At 69.3% G+C, this 18,880-nt stretch overlaps 4 protein-coding genes across 5 annotated transcripts; 3 read left to right on the plus strand and 1 right to left on the minus strand.

Moving 5' to 3' along the window:
* RNF208 (ring finger protein 208) lies at positions 1-2,171 on the minus strand. Its single transcript, XM_028518055.2, has 2 exons — positions 1,723-2,171; positions 1-1,504 (listed from the first exon to the last, which is right to left on the minus strand). The coding sequence occupies exon 2, from the start codon at positions 973-975 to the stop codon at positions 175-177; it is 801 nt and encodes a 266-aa protein (XP_028373856.1). The 5' UTR covers positions 976-1,504; positions 1,723-2,171; the 3' UTR covers positions 1-174.
* Positions 2,172-4,811: 2,640 nt separating this feature from the next.
* Positions 4,812-5,671, plus strand: CYSRT1 (cysteine rich tail 1). 2 transcript variants are annotated; one of them, XM_028505335.2, is made up of 2 exons: positions 4,812-4,929; positions 5,189-5,671. In XM_028505335.2, the coding sequence occupies exon 2, from the start codon at positions 5,192-5,194 to the stop codon at positions 5,633-5,635; it is 444 nt and encodes a 147-aa protein (XP_028361136.1). In that variant the 5' UTR covers positions 4,812-4,929; positions 5,189-5,191; the 3' UTR covers positions 5,636-5,671. The 2 variants fall into 2 exon arrangements, with proteins under 2 accessions (XP_028361136.1, XP_035878403.1); XM_036022510.1 differs by having other exon boundaries at positions 4,837-4,929; positions 5,185-5,671.
* A 2,145-nt stretch (positions 5,672-7,816) lies between these two features.
* Positions 7,817-8,689, plus strand: RNF224 (ring finger protein 224). Its single transcript, XM_028528916.2, is given in 3 exon segments — positions 7,817-8,247; positions 8,250-8,277; positions 8,280-8,689. Coding segments are annotated over 3 exon segments (468 nt in total). The 5' UTR covers positions 7,817-8,016; the 3' UTR covers positions 8,489-8,689.
* Positions 8,690-9,388: 699 nt separating this feature from the next.
* Positions 9,389-15,254, plus strand: SLC34A3 (solute carrier family 34 member 3). The gene is made up of 12 exons (XM_036022513.1): positions 9,389-11,076; positions 11,313-11,402; positions 11,680-11,808; positions 11,882-12,025; positions 12,099-12,210; positions 12,315-12,510; positions 12,639-12,728; positions 12,824-12,911; positions 12,995-13,162; positions 13,246-13,362; positions 13,443-13,567; positions 14,693-15,254. The coding sequence occupies exons 1-12, from the start codon at positions 10,992-10,994 to the stop codon at positions 15,137-15,139; spliced, it is 1,791 nt and encodes a 596-aa protein (XP_035878406.1). The 5' UTR covers positions 9,389-10,991; the 3' UTR covers positions 15,140-15,254.
* The last annotated feature ends 3,626 nt before the right edge of the window (positions 15,255-18,880 follow it).

The following is an 18,880-nucleotide window of genomic DNA, read 5'->3' on the forward strand; positions in this document are numbered from 1 at the left end:
AACTTTGGCGGCGTTTTAATGGCAAAGTTGGCTGCAGCGAGAATGCCACACAGGTGGGGGCCAGAAGCTGTGACGGGTGAGGGCTCAGAGGGGGACATGGCGGGGCCGGACCCCTGAAGCAGCAGCGCGAGGACCAGCAGGCGGAGGCGCGCGGCGGTGGCGGGCAGGCGGGCGCTACATGATGGAGCAGGCCGACAGCGGGTTCCGCACGTGGCAGGTGCAGGCGGCCCCGCAGTACTGCCGGAAGGTCTGGTAGCAGCTGCCCTCGGGCTCACCCCCCCACTGGCCGCCGGACGGGGCGGTCAGCGCCTCGGGCGGCAGGCGGCTCAGGATGGACGTGTTGACGGCCAGCGCCGCCAGGCCGTAGTCGGTGAAGAGCACAGTCTCGCGGCGGCAGGCGGGGCAGGAGATGAACTTGTACTTGGGACAGGACTCGTAGAGGATCTGCAGGCACTGCTCGCACACGGAGTGCAGGCAGGACAGCACGCGCGGCCGCCGCTGGGTGACGTTGTACGTGTGCCCGCAGGTCGGGCACTCCAGGGGCTCCCCCGCAGCCGGGGACGCCACCGCGGGGGCGCCCGGGGCGGCGGGACCAGGCCGCATCACGTACTGATTCACGATGACCTCGTCCACCGGCGCCACCCGGGGGAAGCCCAGCTCCGCCGAGCTGCCTTTCCGGGGCCGCCGTGGCAAGGGCGGGGTGCGGGGTGCCCCTTCCAAGGCGGGCATGTCCCCTCCGCATGCCTGGTTGACGATGATCTCTGTGTCTGAGGGCCAGGCGCGCTTGGGTGCCAGAGCCGGGGTGGGCCGGGGGGCGGGTGGGAAGCAGGGGGCGGCCGCCTGCAGCTCGGGGAACTTCTCAGGGTGGACAATCTTCATGGCCTCCATCTTGAGGATGACATGGGGGCCCTTCAGGCAGGACATGAGGAGGCCCGGCCAGCCACTGCCCGCGTCGGGCCCAGGGTCAGCCGGCATCCGGCTGTCTCCCGTCAGACTGGGTGTTAGGGTGGGAGGGGGCGTTGGGTGGGGCCGGGGGGGAGGAGCAGGGGCAGCATCCTGGTCCTGCCAGGCCTGGTGGGGACCCCGGCCACCCTGAGGACTCTTGGGGTTGACCAGTGAGAGCTGAGGGGGCAGGGCCCCTCCTAGTGGCCACAGTGGCTTCTGTGGTTCAGTCCTGGGAGGAGGAGGAAGGGGCGGGGGAGGTGGAGGGAGGCAGGGGCAGGGGGGCGTGGGAGGCTGCCCTGGGCTGGAGGTCTGGCCCAGGGGTTCACCCAGGGTCTCTGGCTGCTGAGGCTGCTGAGGGGGCTTTGGCGGGACTCCCCCTGCAGCCGAGGTCAGCAGTCCCCGGGCTGGGGCATCCGGGCAGGCAGGGGCTAGGTGGGCCCCATGACTCCAGGGCAGCGTGCCCAAGGAAGGCAGCTAGCCGGAGCCCTGGCTGCGGGTGGACCAGGGCCGACGGCTCGTCGGTGGCGGGAGCAGGGAAGAGGCCTGGACCAGGCCCGAGCTGCAGGTGAGAGACGGCGTGAGGGCAGCGCCCCGGCCCACCATCACCCTCGCCCTTGTCCGGCACAAAAGACCCGGCGCCCAACCTCTGACCCTGACCCTCGCTGGCCTCGGAAGCCAGCCCCCTCCCAGTCCCCGCCCCCAAGGCCCGACCCCTATTAGGGTGGGGAGGAGCAGCACGTCCGGACCCCGAGGCCGTCCCGCCCCGCCCGCGCTCACCTGCCCCAGCCTGGCGTCCCCGAGCAGCGCGCCGCCGCCGCAGAGGTTGTCTCAAAGGCAGGCCCGGATGCGGCGTCCGCGCTTCGGCCCTGCGTCTCCGGTGGCTCCGGCGGCGACCCCGGGCGATGGCGCGGCCGCGGCGACTCCGGGGGGCGCGGGGCGCGGGGCGCGGGCTCGGTGCGGCGCGGCGGCGGCAGGTGCGTACGAAGCGTGGCGCGCTCTGCGGCGGAGGCGCGGGGACCGCAGTGCGCGCGGCGCCCGCCCGCGCCTGCAGCGCCACCCCCCGTCTGGGGACCCGCGCGGGGTCCGCGGGGCGGGGCCAGTCTCTCGGCCGCCCCTCAATCCGCAGAGGGCCCGGCGCCCGCTCCGAGAGTCGCCCATCGCCCGCGGACCGCGTGCGGGTGATGACTCCCGCGTTGCCCCTCCTCCGCCCCACCCCCACCCCCCGTCCCCGCCCGGCCGACCCTGGTTCCTAGTCAAGTCCCCTACCCCCAATTCTGGAAAGGAAATCTTTTCGCAGCCCGAAGCCTCGCAGTGCGGGAGGGAGGGAAGGGGAGCCAAGATGTGGTCCCTGGAAAGCTGGTTCCCAGGGCTCCTCCTCGAGACTGCCAGTGCCTCCCCATTCCCCACCCCCCAGAGCCAGGGTGTCGAGTCGTCCGTCAGTCCCCTCAGCTCCCCGTGGGGAGGCTCCGGAGTTTCCCAGCTCACAGGGGCACCCGGGCTCTGCCCGGAGCTGGCAGGCTCCAGAAGGGCGACGCGGCCCTAAGGGCAAGCATGCATCAGAGGAGTGGACAGAGAGACAGACAGGAGTTGGGAGAAGACTTCCGGGCGGCCGGACAGATGGGTGGAGGGAGGGGTGTTTGGAAGGTCAGACGGCGGGACAGGCCCCTGCAGGACAGCTCACGGAGGACGCGCACCTACTCAGGCTGGAGTGGCCCTTTTCTGCACTCCAGCATGTACCCAGCGGCCGCACAGCTGAGTGCTAACCGGACTCCACCCAGCCCCATTCCTTTCTGCTTCCTCAAGGAGGAAGGCTTCCTTGAGCCAGGCTTCCCTGTTCCCCTGGGACACACCGTCTGCCTGCGGGGCGCCCGCACGAGACAGAGGGCAGAGGACCTGGTGGCGACTACAAGGCAGGGGACCAGGGCTGCAGGGCCCCCGAGTGCCACCGTCCCCTGACCTGCCGTGGCCACCACGCAGCATGCCTGCGGTCTCGGAACCTACACTGGGCCCGCTTCTAACCCTGGGCTGTCCCGGCCCGTCCAGGCCACGGCCCCCTCCACCCTGTGTGGGCCAGGCTGCCTGTGGTCCCCGCGTGCTGCGGGGCAACAGAGCCCAGGGTCGGCATTGCTGGTGAGGGAGCCCGGGGACAAGACAGGCTGGAGGAGCGGCCCCGGCCCTTGGGGCCGACTTTGTGCCCTGTGTGACCCGGGGCTAGTGTCTGGGCCTGCTGCACGTCCTTCAGCAGGAGCAGGTGTGAGAGGTGCGCAAGTGAGCAGGTGCCTCTTGAGAGGGGCAGTGGGGGCTGATGGTGCCACAGCATGAAGGGGGGCAGCTGAGGCCGCCTCGGCCAGGGGACACTTGGGAGCCCAGCCTCTGCCACGGGCTCCACACAGCCCCGCCACTCACCCGCTGGGCGCGCGCACGGGGGCACCAGGCTCCGCCCCCGCCCCGATGCCCCGCCCCCCGCGACGAGGTCCCGCCCCGTGAACGCCCCCGCGTCGAGCCCGCAGAAGTCCACTCCTCGCGAGCTCCGTGGTTCAGAGCTGGGGCGGCCCAAGCCCGGTTCTGGGCGGTCCGAGGCCAGCAGACCCCGAGCCGGGTCTTTAAGGAACCCTCGAGCGCGGAGGCTTATGGGGAATAAAGTTCCCACAGGCCGCCTCGGTTTGTTCCGCGCATGCGTTAGATCCGCCTCCCCGCGAGGGGCGGAGTCTGCAGAAACCGTGGGCGGGGTTTACGGCGTCTGCGCAGAAGGCTCCCGTCCCCGGCCTCCGACGTTCGAGGCCCACTTCCCCGCCCGCCCCCCATTGGTTGGCGCATCGGTAGAACTCGTGTCCGGACCGGTCCGACCGGACCCACGCATGCCACCAGGATGACCTTGGCTTCTGAACCACGTCTGATTTGATCTCGCCCTTCCTGTGGGTTCCCCGGGGCACCAAGGACTGGGGGTGCCGGTCCCGGCCGCACCCTACACACCGGGTCGCCCCAGGGAGAGCTCACGTGTGCCAGTGTTTACAAATGTTTACCTCCACTGTCGCCCGCACACGCACGGCCGCCTTGTGTGGCAGGTGCTAAGTGCCACCTTACAGACGACGGTGGGAGCGGGCTCCAGGGCCAAGGATGCGCAGGGAGACTCAGGGCGACGGGAGCCCAGGCAGCGCAGGGCGGCGGGGTTCAGAAATGAGTGAGAAACGTCACTTGTGTATGAAGCGCGCGTTGCCAGTTGTAAGATGAGTACGTTTTAATCAGCAAAAGTGTGTAAACCAGTTTCTCATCAGTTGCAAACAAAAATTGCCCTGGCTGGTGTGGCTCAGTGGGTTGGGTGTCCACTCACAAACCAAAAGGTCGCGGGTTCGATTCCCAGTCAGGGCACACGCCTGGGTTGTGGGCCAGGTCCTCAGTTGGAGGCGGGCCAGAGGCAACCAATTGGTGTTTCTCTCCCTCCCTTCCCCTCTCTCTAAAAATAAATTTTAAAAATCTTTTTTTTTTTAATAAATAAAAAATAAAAGGTAACCCTCTGAGTGGTCTGTGCTCTCAAATGGCCCTGTCCCAGTCTGCCGGGCAGGGGCGGTGGTCCCAGTGAGGACCTCTACCCTCTGCCACGAAGCATGGGCTCTGAGGTGTGGGGGCGGTGGCTCGAGCCCCCAGACCACGGGGGGCTGAGATCTGAGGGCCTGAGCCCAGGCTCCCCCTGCCCGCCCTCCTTCCTGCACCCAGGGCATGGCTGGAATGCCTCCAGGCTGAGTCACCCAGGCTGGCGGTGCCCCTCAGAGCCAGGCCATGGCCACCGCCCACCTCAGAGGAAAGGGTGGGTAGCCTCTGTGCGGGAGGAGCTAAGCCTCTCGGGATCCTGGGAACCCCAATTTTGAGTCCCGCCCATGGCCCCACCCCTCCCGGGGAGGGAAAAGGCTGCGGCCAGTGGCTCTGCTCACAGGCACTGGGACTCGGCCTGGAGGAGGACAGCACAGGCCACCACTGCTGCTTCAGGTGGGTCCGGGCCTCCCCTGCACTGGGGCTCCCCTGTGGGGCCGGCTCAGCTGCGTCTCCAGACCCCCTCCCCCCATGCCCAGCTCCATCCAGGGCACCCCCACTCAGGGAAGGAAGAGACCCCTGGGGGGACGGCTGGGAACCTGGTCCTCACTGTCCCTCCCAGTGGGTGCCCACGGACGCGAGCCTGGCTTTTCCTGGGCTGTGGCCATCCCCCTCTGAGGAGCCCATACCCCCCTCTGCCCACCCCGCCAGGCAGGCCATGGACCCCCACGAGATGGTCGTCAAGAACCCCTACGCCCACATCACCATCCCCCGGGCCCACCTGCGGCCTGACCTGGAGCGGCAGCTGGAGGTGACTCCCTGCTCCGTGGAGCTGCAGCCTCTGCCCGTGGGTCCCTACGCCCCGGAGCCCACCCGCCTCCTGCAGCCCATCGAGGAGGCCCAAGGGCCCAAGGGTGCCAAGGGCGCCAAGGGTGCCAAGGGCGCCAAGGGGGCTGCCTTCGTCAAGGGCCAGCAGGCCTGGCCGCAGCCGGGCAACCCCTGCTGCCGTGGGCAGCGCCCCGCGGGACTGACCTACACGGGCCTGCCGCCCATCGAGCGTGGTGACGACATTGCCCACCACTGCTGGTGCTGCCCCTGCTGCTCCTGCTGCCACTGCCCTCGGTTCTGCCGCTGCCACAGCTGCTGCTGTGTTGTCTCCTAGCCCGGGCCCCGCGGGGCTGTGGGCCTGCCCAGGACGCCCCCACCTCGCAGGCCCAGAACTCCGTGCAGGCAGCCACAGCTGTGGGGACGTGTGGGGCAGCCACCGGGCCACTGTCACGGGCGTTGGCCACTTCACCCTAGACAGGGGCATCTGTGTGCCACAGAGGCCAACAGCTCAGCTCAGACGCCTGGAAGAGGGGCCGTGGGTGCTGGCTGTGGCGGCAGCCCAGGGACACCCTTGAGCTCCTCTTGACCCCTCACTCAGGGCCACGGCCTAGGAAATAAAGTAGAGTGAGCTTTCTTCAGTTGACTCCTTTCGGGAGGGGACCCGGGCTGGATGACACCTCAGGCCCCCAGACTCCGTGAGACATTTGGGGGCAGGGTGCCACTATATCGCAATCCTCTGCCCTGCACCCCAGGTCTCAGATCCGCCCAGAGGCGGACAGGAGGGTGGGAGTGTGTCCCCTGCCCTGGCCGGGCCTGGGTTCAAGCCCAGAGACATGTCGGTCTGTGGGTCTGACGGCGGGTGCTGTGCACGGAACCTGGGGGTGCAGCCCCCAGAGAGGCCTCCGGGAGGAGGACCGGGTCGGAAGGCTGGTGGTGGGTGGGACCAGGGCTGGCAGGTTTCTGGGAGTGGGAGCCCGGCGGCTGGCCCGAGCCCTGCTCACCACCGTGAGTCAGCCTCGCCCTTCCTCAGCAGGACGTTCTTCTGGCTTCCCACGGAGCAGCCAGTCCCCGGGCATCGGCCGTGGGGCACCAGGCAGTGCCGTTCGGCCCTGTCCAGCCCCCAGGGCCTGGGCCTCCCGGAGGAGGTGGGCTGCAAAGGCACTGGGGTGGGGGGGTGGAGAGGGGGGAGGCGGCCCGCAGAGCACCTGTCCCCCTCCTCGCCCCCACTGCGCGCAGCTCGCCTGCCCGGGAGGACGTGCGTGCGCGAGGCCCGGCTGCTGGGCGCGGGGTTGCCTCACCGCCGGGGCGGGGCCGGGATGCCGGCGCGAGGAGTCAGCGGAGGCCTGTGCCGGGCACCCTGACATTTCCGGGGCTGGGCAGCAGTGGCCCAAGGAGGGGGAGGAGGTCGGAGCTGGCACCACAGGACAGACAGGTCCCGGAGCTGGCCCTCCCCTGACCCACAGTGACTGGCCGCATGGCAGGACCGGTCTTTGGGCGTGGACAGACATGTCATTGGCCTGACTGTGCGGGTCCTTGGGTGTGGCCAGTCCCCACCAGAAGGTGCCCCCCACCCAGGCAGGCCACAGAAAGCTATCCGGCCAGTCCAAGGGGCTGGCGGACCAGGGTGGTGATGGGTGTACGGACGGGCCCCTCTGGGCTTTGGCTTCCTCCCAGCCAGCTGGAGAGGGCCCTGGGCACCCTGACCCTGTCCCAACCCTTCTCCACACACCCCACACTGCTATGCCTGTGTCCCCGTCACTGGGCAGGCCTTGGAAGGAGGTGGCTCTGGACAGGAGTGTCCAGGGCTGCCCACGGTGTCGTGCATCTCAGGGAGCTTCTGGTGGCCCAAGAGTGCGTGGGGACATCTGCACCTGTGCCTGAGCGCCCCCACGGGCCTTCTGGGGCCGGTCACCACCCCGTGATGAAGGTGTGGGGGCCGAGCAACAAGGACTCTCACACTGGGGCTGAGCTGGGGCACAGCAGGTCGCTCAGGGCTCTGAGCTGGTGGGGGTCCTGGCAGGCTTCCTGGAGGAGGTGATGCTTGATCTGAGAGGACAAACTGGCATCGCCCACGACAGGACCAGAAAGCTTTCCTACCATGGAGGGGGAGTATGAGAGTGGGGAGACAGGAGGGAGTATGGGGTTGGAGCTGGAGCTGGGGGTGGGGGTGGGGGCAGGCTGGGTGGGGGAAGTGGGAAGGGGAGCCAGGAGCAGCAGCACAGCCGGGCCTGGGTACGGGTTAGTGGCACCCCGTCCGGGCACCAGGGGGTGGGGGCAGGGCAGAGCGGAGGGGCGCCGGTGGATCTAGTTGCAAGTGCTTTGTGGCTGAAAGGGGAGCCCGCCCGCCTGCAGCCACCACCTGCCTCCCTGCCGACTCCGGCTCGGCCAGTAACGTGAGCCCCAGGGAGGGAGCCGCAGGGCGCCCTGGGTCCCCCCACGCCCGGCCACCCTCTGGCTGGGCACAGCCACCCAGCAGAGCGGATGCAGGTAAGAGGCCTGGGCCCGGGCAGGCTGGGGCGGGTGGGGGCCTGCGGCAGCGCAGGCGGGCTGTGGAGGAGGGCCAGACAGCTGGCGGGGTGCTGGCTGACGGGGACCCAGGCTGCACCCAAACCCTGGCAGGCACACACGCCTGGCCTCCCGGGCGGGCTCCAGGTGCCAGGGCCCTGACCGCGGAGTCAGGTGGGGCCCGCTGCAGCTCCCCGCACCCCCTCCAGGATGCTGCAGCCGGAGGGTCTGCAGGCCCCCGAGGAGGGGTCAGCCGCCGGGGGCCGGCGCAGCTACTGCATCGTCTGCTACTCGGCCTTCGACCTCTCGGGGCGCCTGCCCCGCCGCCTGTACTGCGGCCACACCTTCTGCCAGGCGTGCGTGCGGCGCCTGGACACGCCGGCCCACGAGCAGCGCTGGATCCCCTGCCCGCAGTGCCGCCAGAGCACGCCCACGCCCCGTGGGGGGGGGTGGCCATGCTGGACCTCGACCTGGCGCCTTCCTGGCCATCAGGGCCGAGCGGGAGCCGCCCCGAGTGGAGCCCCGGCCCCCTGCGCCCCTCAAAGGGGGCGCCGCCATCACTCGGCAGCCGGCCACGCTCTGCCCCACCTTGGGGCCCCAGCCCCACTTCCCCCGGTCCAGCTGCTGCTGCTGGGGCTGCAGCCCCCTCTGCTGGGAGCCCCCGGGCCGCCCCGAGGCCTGAGCTCCGGCTGCGGCAGCTCTCACCTCGCACCTGCCTCGGCACCTCCGACGGCGGCGCACCCGCCCGGAGCAGCCTGGGGACTGAGAGTCCCGAGGGCCGCCCGCCACGGACACCCCGGTCATGGCCCAGGGTCAGGGGCAGTGGCCACAGTACCGTGAGACTCTACAAGGACCAGCGGCCGCCTGTCAAATCCAGCTGGGACTCCCAGACCCCGAGCTAGCCTGTGCACAGACACGGGGCAGGGTCGCTGTGGTGGGAGCCTTCTGTCAGCCCACCCCAGGCCCGGGCTCTGCTCAGAGGGCAGCACCTCGGAGGGTCTGGTGGCCAGTCCCCAGGGCTGGCCGAGGCCGTTCGGGCCCTGCTGCAGCGTGACCGTCCCGACATCTGAGCTGGGCATGGAGGGAGGGCCACCTCCTCCAGGCAGCCCCGTGGAGTCCTTCTTCTCAACAAAGCTTGCTGACCCTCCACTGTGTGTCCGCTGCTGTTCCTCGAGGGTCCCCTGCAGGCGTGGATCACTGCTGTGACCAGTGTCCGAGGAGAGGGTCAGCTCTCAGCCCAGGGAGGGTGGAGACCTGCCCGAGGTCTCCAGCTCAGCAGGGCCACACCCACACCCGGCCCTTTCCCGGCCCTCAGCTTCCTTCTGACCCCCAGTGGCCACCGCGTGGGCCTTCGGAGGGGCCGCCTTCTGACCCCCAGTGGCCACTGCACAGGCCTTTGGAGGGGCCACCTTCTGACCCCCAGGGGCCACTGCACAGGCCTTTGGAGGGGCCACCTTCTGACCCCCAGGGGCCACCGTGCGGGCCTTCGGAGGGGCCACAGCAGGTGCTGGAGGCGGTGGGCACAGACGCCCCGGGGGAGGCTGCACATCTCCACCATCCCCCCACCCCCGGGACTCAGCCGTCACTCAGGATCCCGTGGGAGGGGCTGCTGGGCTGCCCTGGGTGGTGGTGGGTGGCAGGAGCAGAGGGAGCAGAGCAGGGAATCTGCTGAGAGGACACTCGGAAACCCCCTCCTTCCCCGGGGCAAAGTCCCCCGGGCACGCGGGACTGCTGGGCCGCGGGCACGTGCTGTGCCGTGCTGTGTGGAGCCAGCAGGTCCCCGGGGAGACCGGGCCCGAGGGGGGAGGAGCTGCTCTTCCTCCCAGCACCCTAGGAGCAGGGAGAGAGTGACCCCAGGAAGGGGCACCCCACAAGCAGTGGGGCCAGCAGGGCACCGCTGTGCAGAGAGCAGGGTGGGCCACGCCTCCTGGTCCAGGTGGGGTTGGGTGGAGGCCTGACACCCCCTACTGTCTCTGGTCTCTGCAGGCTGAGCCTGCGGGGGTGGGGGGCTCTTCGCAGCCCTGCCCGGGGGCCCCAGGGGCAGGCACACTCCCTGCCCAGCTAGTATGAGGGGCTTCTCTCCCAGCGCTGGCTGGGGGCGGGACCGACCAGACCAAGGTGAGGCCCGCAGAGCTCCAGGCAGACCTCCCACAGGCCCCCCAGGCTGATCAGCCAGAGCCCCGGCACGCTGCCCTGTGCTGGGTGGGCAGAGCGCCACATGACACAGTGTCACAGTGTGTCACCGAGTGTCACACAGGCACCTGCTTGTGGAAGTCCAGCACGCCCTGCCGTGCCCCCGGTCCAGCACGGGCTGGAGCTCCTGCCCCAGGGTGACGGCGGGACACAGACAAGGCAGGTGCTGGGCTCCGACGGGGGCCGGGGGGCCTCGCGCCTGGGTGAACATTAACGGGGCGCAGTGCGGAGCCGGTCACGTGTGTGCCCGCGGCTCTTTGACCCGCGGCTGCTCCTGCCCCACGTGTCCTCCCCACAGGCGCCCCCTCACTCCCCGCACAGGTAGGAGCTGTGAGCACGGGTGTAGGGGGGGGACCCGGGGCCACCGCTGCCCTCCCAGGGTGAGAGCCAGCCTGTGGGCGAGCAGGAGGGAGGGGTGACAGGGGGCCTCCCAGGCCCAGGCCCTGGGGACCTGGAGAGAGTGGGGGCCGAGGGCTAGACGGGGCCCCCGACACGGCAGGCCAAGGAGAACAGCCCTGAGGTTCAGCCGGGCGCCCGGGCTCCTGCCTCCGTCACTGGGGTGGGGCCCTTGTCTCCCACGGAGACAGCACCGTTGGGTGTCCGAGGCCGAGGTGTGAGCGGTGGCCTGGATGGCACCGGATAGAAGAGGCCCCAGGTTCCAGGCTCCCGGCCACTCTGGGCCAGCACCTCAGCACCCTACGCCCTGGCCCACCCGCCCGGCCTGCTTCCAGCCAGGACCCCCAAGGGAGCTGGGCTGCCCCCTGAAACTGCACTGAGCGTGCCCGGCAGCACCCGAGGGCACGGAAGCCATCTGCCTCCGGGTAGAGGACGGGGGAGGTCACCAAGGTGGCGGGGTGGGGATGGGGGACGGCTTCTACACTCTCAGGTTAGGGGTCTGGGGGTGAGGCAGGGCAGGGGCGGGAGAAGGGTCTGACCGGCCCTATCGCCCCCAGATCTGGGCTCGGGCCTGGGTCTGCCTCTGCCGGAAATCCATGCCCAACTCCCTCGCCGGCGGCCACGTCAGCCCCCCCACCCTGGACACGGTTGGCTTGGTGGACCAGAGTCTGGGAGATGCAGGTACCAGGAGCCCAGCCCTTGGCTGAGCCCCCCGCCCCGCCCCCGGCTCCGGGCAGGCGGGGTGGGGGCTCAGGCCAACCCCAGTCAAGGCCTGATGAACCGGCGCCCCCCCCCACTTCCTGCCTCTGCCCCTCACCCCAAGCCCCTGTGCCCACCCCCCACCCGCTTCTGAACCCATCTGGGGGTGTCCAGCAAACGGTTAGGTCCCTGGCTCTTCCTGACCCCGACCCCTGCAGGGACCTCCAGTCTTGCCCCTGTCGTGGAAGAGGGAAACATGGACCCCTGGGCCCTCCCTCAGCTGAAGGATACTGGCCAGTCCTGGAGAGGTGGGTCCGGAGGTGCCAGGAAACTGGCCAGAGGGGGCTCTGGCTCCCCAGAGTCTGAGCAGGCGAGGGTCCCTGGGCAGAGAAGGCAGGAGGGTGTCTGCCCCAATGGGGGGCCCCCCACGAAGACTACCCTCTGCTCTGCTCTGCTCTGTGGGGCTGCCTGCCCCTCGTCCCTCCTGCTGGCAGCTAGGCTCCTGGGAGGAGGGGGGACAAGGAGGCCATCGGCGGCGGTGGGGGGGCGGGGCAGGCCGTGGAAAGCACCGCCCTGTGCCCTCAGAGCTCAGTGCGGCCGGCAGACTGCTGCGTGTGCTCCGCGGCTTCCTCAAGGCCTGTGGCCTCCTGGGCGGCCTCTACCTCTTCATCTGCTCGCTGGACATCCTGAGCTCCGCCTTCCAGCTGCTGGGCGGTGAGTGGCCAGTGGGGTGGCTGCGGCGGGCAGCCGGCCCTTCGTGGCCTCACCGCACCTCTCCCGGGCACAGGCAAAGTGGCTGGAGACATCTTCAAGGACGACGTGGTGCTATCCAGCCCCGTGGCCGGACTGGTCATCGGGGTGTTGGCCACAGTGCTCGTGCAGAGCTCCAGCACGTCGTCCGCCATCGTGGTCAGCATGGTGGCCTCCAAGCGTGAGTGCTCCCCCTGTCCCGGGACGTGGGGGGAGGGCAGTGCCGGAGGCTGACGAGCCCCGCCGCCCCACAGTGCTGACCGTCCGGGCATCTGTGCCTGTCATCATGGGCGTCAACGTGGGCACGTCCGTCACCAGCACCCTGGTCTCCATGGCGCAGTCGGGGCACCGGGATGAGTTTCGGAGGTGAGTGCCCCCCCCCCCGCCCCGCCCCGGCAGGGCTGGGACCGCCCTCCGCGGAGAGCCCAGGCCGCAGGCCCCGCCCAGCGCTCTGCTCTGCGCGGCCGCAGGGCCTTCGGTGGCTCGGCGGTGCACAGCCTCTTCAACTGGCTCACGGTGCTCGTGCTGCTGCCGCTGGAGGGCGCCGCGGCGCCGCTGGAGACACTCAGCGCCCTGGTCCTGGGGGCCGCCAGCCTGCAGGCCGGCGGGCGCGCGCCGGACATCCTCAAGGTGCTGACGCAGCCGCTCACACACCTCCTCGTGCAGGTGAGGCCGGTGGCTGCCCTTGGAGGCCCCCCGTGCCCGGAGGAGGAGCATCGGGGCCCCCGCAGCGGCCTGAGCTCCGGCCAGGTTCCTCAGAGCCCAGCACAGGGTCGCCACCCCTCTGTCCGCAGCTGGATGCGGACGTGATCGCCAGCAGCGCCGCGGGCAACGCCACCAACAGCAGCCTCATTAAGCGATGGTGCGGTACCAGGGCGGACACGGTGAGGTGTCTCTGACCGCCGCCCGCCAACCTGCCGAATTGTCCAGCCCTGCTGGCTCTGAGCCTGCCCTGAACCCACCCTGCCTGTCCGCCCAGGCCCCAGGGAACAGCAGCAACTGTGCACCGGCCGCCGCCGGCCCCTGCCCTGAGAGGAACGGCTCGGCCCCCGTGGAGCGGCTGCCCTGTGAGGCCCTGTGCCCCCCCATCCCGGCCTGCCCCGCAGGAGGGCTGCTGCTCCACCGCTCACCCCTCCCGCCCCGCCACCAGGCTACCACCTGTTCGCAGGCACCGCGCTCACAGACCTGGCTGTGGGCTGCGTCCTGCTGGCCGGCTCCCTGCTCGCTCTGTGCACCTGCCTGGTCCTCCTCGTCAGGCTGCTGAACTCCGTGCTGCACGGCCGGGTGGCCCGGGCCGTGAGGGCCGTCCTCAACGCTGGTGCGTCTGGACACAGGACCCAGGCTGGGGGCCCGGCTGGGGTGGGGAGGCTGGGCCGGGGGGTGACCCGGCCTCCTCCCCAGACTTCCCCTTCCCGGTCGGCTGGCTCAGCGGCTACCTGGCCATCCTGGTGGGCGCCGGCCTGACCTTCGTGCTCCAGAGCAGCAGCGTCTTCACAGCGGCCGTCGTGCCGCTCCTGGGTGAGCCGGGTGGGCGGGCACCCGGCCGTGGGGCGCGGGGCCTGGGCTCGGGGCCCCAAGCTGACCTCCAGCTCCCCCAGGGGTCGGGGTGATCAGCCTGGAGCGGGCATACCCCCTCTTGCTGGGCTCCAACATCGGCACGACCGCCACGGCCCTGCTGGCTGCCCTGGCCAGCCCCTCAAGCATGCTGCTCAGTGCCCTCCAGGTACCGCTCTCCCCACGCCCAGCCCCCAGCCCCCCCGGGGCCCAGGCTTTGGGTCAGGCCATGTGAAGCCTGTCCCTGCCTGGCCACGGGCTGAAGCTCTCCAGGGACCCACCTCCAGCCGCCTGCCCAGACCAACAGCCCCATCTCCGTGGACCCAGGGATCCTGTGGGCATCCCTGGGACCCCCAGCCCTGCTGCAGTCCTGGGTGCCCTCGGCACCTCTCTCCCTGTCCCTCCACCTCCTCACCCTGTGCGCCTGCCTGTGTTCCTTGCAGGCCTCCTGCCCCTGGGGGGCCTGGAGCGCCTCTATTCCACCCCCTCCAGGGTACTCCCGCCCCCCCACTGGTCACCTAAGCCCACTGGGCCCCTGCCTGGACGACACACTGTGCCCCTGCCGTGCTGGGCAACCCCTGCCTCCAGGCGGCCACCCCTAGCCCCAGCCCAGCGCCCTGTGCCCGTTCCGTGCACTTCTGCTGGCTCCGTGGGGTCCCTGGCTGCAGCTGAGCATCTCTCGGCCGCCGCTTCCGCCTGGGGGCCCGACAGGTGCAGCTCCCGGAAGCCCAGCCCTGCTGGGCTACTGCCCACAGGAAGAGAGAAGCCTGGGCCCTTGCCGACCCCTGGCTGTCCCCTCAGACCCCCGTGGGCAGGGCCTTGCTGCACTCCCCACCAGGACGCCCTCGCTACTGTGCCCTCTGGCACCCACGCCTCGGGTCCGGCAGCCCTTGGACAGGGCGTGTTTTCTCCACGGGGGCGCTGCACCTCCCCCCACAGGAGCCCTGCCCCAGCCTGGGGCCGAGGGCTGGGTGGCCAAGCCCACTAAGGGATGAGGAGGAGCCGCATCATTGGGAATGAGGCATGGGCAAGCTATGCCAGCCCTGGGGGATGGGGGTGGGGTCATTGGATCCAGGCACTTGCTTGTGGGCTATGTGGCCACCCCCAAAGGGGGGTTGGTGCAGGAGCCACAGGCCCGCACCTGGCCGGAACCTGCCCTCCCAGGTGGCCTGTCTCTGCCCATGAGCAGCACCCAGGGCTGGCTCTGGACTTCCTGCCCTTTCTGCCAGGGCGGCCAAGCAGCAACCTGGGAGGCCCAGGGGGCCCCGTGTCACAGGTCCCGCCCGCCCTCCAGGTCGCCCTCATCCACTTCTTCTTCAACTTGGCTGGCATCCTGCTGTGGTACGTAGTGCCTGCCCTGCGGCTGCCCCTCCCGCTGGCCAAGCGCTTCGGAGACCTGACCGCCCGCTACCGCTGGGTGGCGGTCGCCTACCTACTGCTCAGCTTCCTGCTGCTACCCCTGGCTGCCTTCGGGCTCTCCCTGGCGGGGGACACCGTGCTGGCCGCGGTCGGGGGGCCCCTGGTGACGCTGGTGCTCCTCGTCGTCCTGGTCAACGTCCTGCAGCGGCGAAGGTCAGCCTGGCTGCCCCGCCCCCTTCGGTCCTGGGCGTGGCTCCCCCTCGGGCTGCGCTCCCTGGAGCCCTGCGACCGTCTGCTGAGCCGCTGCTTCGCGTCTCCCGCCGCCACCAGGGAGGCCCACAGCTACGAGAACCCCGAGATCCTGGCCTCCCAGCAGTTGTGAGGGGGGTGCCCTCGCCCCACACTGAGCTCTGGGTTCCCTGGGGGATCCCAGCAGCAGCGGACTTCGGAGGCAGCCGGTTCGCCTTCTTAGCAAATAAACGAGGCAGTGACCCAGATGTGGGTGGTCTTTCCTCGCGGACAGGCGCCTGGGGACCCCCGTCCCCTGCGCTGGGGTTGCAGCAGCGCCTCTGCTGCCCCTAGCGGACGCTCGGGGGCGCCAGCCAGCCGCGTGGGAGCGGACCGCCCCGCAGGGGTGGACACACAGGGGACCCCCGCCCGGGCTGGAATGGTTTCTCTCCGCGGCCGAGGGGGGGCAGAAGGCACGAGCGGCGGTCGGGAGCATGGAGGCTTCCCGAAGCAGAAACCTGGAGTCCGGGGAGGCGGACGCAGCTGAGCCTTTCACCGCGGTCACAGGCAGGGCGCCGGTTCCCACGCCCCGCCGCCCGGAGGCTGCGCGCGAGGAGGCGGGCGCCGGCAGCCCTTCCGCCGCCCAGCCCCACTGTCGCGGGTCGGCCTGGAGGGCACCACCCACCCGCGGCGCGGCCTCCCAGCCGGGTTGGCGTGTGGCGCAGTGAGAGGGGACCGGGTGGCTCTGAGGCGCCTCGTCTACCCGATCTCGGTTCTGCCTTTTTCTGTCTTCAGGCGGGGCGGGGCGCGGGGCTGCCCGCGGGGCCGGCAGGGAACAAGAGCTGTCGCTCGTTTTCCGGGCGCCCGGGACCGCCTTGCGGGCCGCCAGGGCCGCTCAGCCCGGGAGACCTACCAGGAAGCGGGTGCTGCCCCAACCCCGGGCGCCGCCCGCACCTGGAGCTGGCGCGCGAGGGGAGCAAAGACCTCCCGTCGAGTGAGGAAGCGCGAGGCTGAGCGGCGTCCCCCCACCTGGAGCTGGCACCTGCCCCTCCCCCCTCGGCCCCCGCCCCTCCCCGCGGTGGCGCGTTGGGTTTCCACCCAGGAAGGGTTGTCTGCCGCCAGCCCGTAACCAGACACCAGGGAAGCGGCCTGGGCCTCCTGCCCCAGCAGCCCGGGGCTGCCCACCACCTCAGCCGGACCCCGCACCCCACCAACCAGGAGAGAAAGCCTCAGTGGATTACGGCTCTCGCCCACAACCCTGCGCTGAGAGGGGCCAGAGGGCCACCCCTGTCGGGACCTGGGTGCCATGTGTTCCAGAGGCAGCTGCTGCCCTAGCTGGCACCTCCGCCCAGTCCAGGGATGATTCCCCGGTGGACTGGAGGGTGGGAATGGTCAGGAAGGTCGGGGGTAGCTCCCGCCCATCGTTACTTGTGGTCCAGTCCTTTTACTATCCCTCGGGTTCCTTCAGGCCCGCTCCAATGTCCTACCCCAAGGCCCTCTCCGTCCTCCTCCTGTGTCCCACCCACAGTCCCCTTAGGCACCCCCTTTACCCCAGGTCCTCTGTCCCTCACCCCTCCTGTGCGCTGCAGTCCACCCCCCGCCCCCGCCCCCAATAAGCTCCTAGGCCTCCTAAGCCTGGATTCACGGGGTCCACTGAGGGAAGTAACCCCTGCCCTGTGAGCCACGAGGGGTGTGGTGGGAGCAAGGCCCCTGGAGCAGGCCTGTGCGCCCCAGCTTGGGTCCCCTCCACATTTGTGACCCCAGGACACTCCTTCTGGTCTGACATCAGCCTCACGCGGTTTCTCTGATGGGAACTGCGGGGAGGGGCCGGGAGGAGCTGGCCTGGCCAGTTCCCTGGGGAGACTGGGGAGGCCGAGGGAGGGAAGAAAGCACCCGAAGCACCTCTCCTTCCGGGGCGGGTGAGGCCGCCCACAAAGGCTGCCTGCCAGGTCCTTTGAGGCCACAAATGACTGTCTGCCTGCTGCCCAGCTTGGAGGTAACACACCCTCCCGCAGGGACCATGGGCACCGGTGTAAACAAAGCCACCCTTATGGATGTCGCCAACAGCTGCTGGCTGCACAGGAGGGCCAGGCACCCAGCGCTCCCACAGGCCTGCCTGGCTGTCCCAGCCTGCCTCCTACCTGGCCCCTGGCCATCCCTGGGCCCACTGCTCCACAAGAGGGGCAGGGACGCCCTTGGCCGAGGGTGGGGAGTGCAGGGCCTCCCTCACCCTGCCTCCTGCAGCAGCAGCAGCTGCCACAGTCCTGACTTTGGCCCCGGGACCACAGGCAGGGTCCCGCTGTCCTTCTCACCGGGGGCAATGGGTGGGGCAGAGTGGACCACCTGGTGCCACAGAGAGCTTGGGGCTCGGACCAGGGTGGGCAACACCACCTCTGTTTTGTTCCCCTCAAGTGGGGGATGCCATACTTAACTGGCGGCCCTGTGGGCACTGGCCACAGGGAGCAGGGGCCTTTTCCAGGAGGCGTCTCAGGCCACAGCCTGCGAGGGAGGGTGTTGAGACACCTCCATGGGCAACCTCAGCAGGGCAGTGCGTGCCTCCCTGGGGGGAAACCTGATCCGTTCCCTCTCCTGACCACTTGTGACAACTCTGCTGCCAGGTGGAGGGGCCTCCCCAAGGCACCACCAGGGCCTGGCCACAGCTGCGTGGGCAGCTAAGCTGGCCACTGTGCAGACCCAGGATGCCAGGTGGTGATCCAGTGCCCCACACGGGCCATGGCCTGTGGTTCGCAGAAGCAAGGGCCACCTTCCCGGCTGGCTTGTGGGGGACAGGGCTGGTCTAAGCCCTGCTAGGCCTGCCCTGCACTTTGACACCAGGACTGCCACCCTGAGGAGCCAGCTGCAGACCACTCTCCAGGGGACACAAAGACTAATTGGTGTCCAGTGGGCTGCTTGTCCCAGCAGCTGGCCCACAGGTGAACAGCTCCTCTGGGGATGGGCTGTGACCCCACAGTTGCTGCGATGCCCGCCTCGTGCTGTGCATCCCAGGCCAGGAGAGCTCACTCCCCGAGAGGAGGAGCAGCAAGGCATTGCCCTAACACCCTCTCCCCTGGGGGACAAAGGAGGGTAAGTTGACCAGAGAAAACCAGAATCCAGTGGCGCAGCGGCCACCGCCAGGAACTGTCCAGGGCAGACCTGAGGGAGTGATCTGTCCTTTTTTAAATGTTACAAAAACATAATAATAAGTGTACTGCTATTAAGCCAACATAGTAATGGTGTGACCACATGTAATTTAACTTTTTTCCCTCCTAAGTTTTGCCTCGCCGCCCCCCACCCCCAGCTTGAGCAGGATAAAGCAGAGGCGTGTGTCAGCTCAGGCGCCGATCCACGGTTGTGTTGGTGGAATTGGTGGCAAGAACGGCACCAGGACGGTAACCGCGGTTGCAGGCAGGCAGTCAGACTGGAACTTGGTTCGGCACCCTCAGTTCCTGAGTGCTGGCTAAGAACTCGGGCCCAAGACTCAGACTTGAAGAGAAAGTGCACTTAGTCACAGAGGTAGAAGTGACTCGCAGGAGAAATGGGCTCAGGAGACGAGATACCAAGGCCCAGGGCCCATGGAGTGTAGCAGAGGGGAAGGTTAAGGTGAGGCTTCTGGAGGGAAGGAGAGGGGGCTCCCTAGAGGGAGAGCACGCTGGGGGTTTCTAAGGGCAGGGGGACTTCAGGGGAGGCCCAGGGAGGAGCCCAACAGCATATTTCTCAGCTTTCCACGTGTGTCTTTTCGGGGTCCTGGTCTCTACTGATTGCCAGCGCCAGGGCAGGGGTCATTAGTCAAGGCCGCCGGCCTGATGGCAGCCCTGGTGTTGCCCGTCTGGTTTTGCTGCTTCTCTGGCCCGGAGCTGAAACACAGCTGAGGCCCAGGTGTACTGGATGTGGGTCA

The sequence above is a fragment of the Phyllostomus discolor genome, chromosome 3 (assembly GCF_004126475.2).
Source record: "Phyllostomus discolor isolate MPI-MPIP mPhyDis1 chromosome 3, mPhyDis1.pri.v3, whole genome shotgun sequence".
In the NCBI taxonomy this organism is placed as follows: Eukaryota; Metazoa; Chordata; class Mammalia; order Chiroptera; family Phyllostomidae; genus Phyllostomus; species Phyllostomus discolor.

Excerpts from the sequence above, each read along its gene's own strand:
- RNF208 (XM_028518055.2), bottom strand. The coding sequence starts at position 975 with ATGCCGGCTGACCCTGGGCCCGACGCGGGCAGTGGCTGGCCGGGCCTC.
- CYSRT1 (XM_028505335.2), top strand. The coding sequence starts at position 5,192 with ATGGACCCCCACGAGATGGTCGTCAAGAACCCCTACGCCCACATCACC.
- SLC34A3 (XM_036022513.1), top strand. The coding sequence starts at position 10,992 with ATGCCCAACTCCCTCGCCGGCGGCCACGTCAGCCCCCCCACCCTGGAC. Across the intron at positions 11,809-11,881 it reads CGCCTTCCAGCTGCTGGGCG|GCAAAGTGGCTGGAGACATC; the intron begins GTGAGTGGCCAG and ends TCCCGGGCACAG. Across the intron at positions 12,729-12,823 it reads GCGGTACCAGGGCGGACACG|GCCCCAGGGAACAGCAGCAA; the intron begins GTGAGGTGTCTC and ends CTGTCCGCCCAG.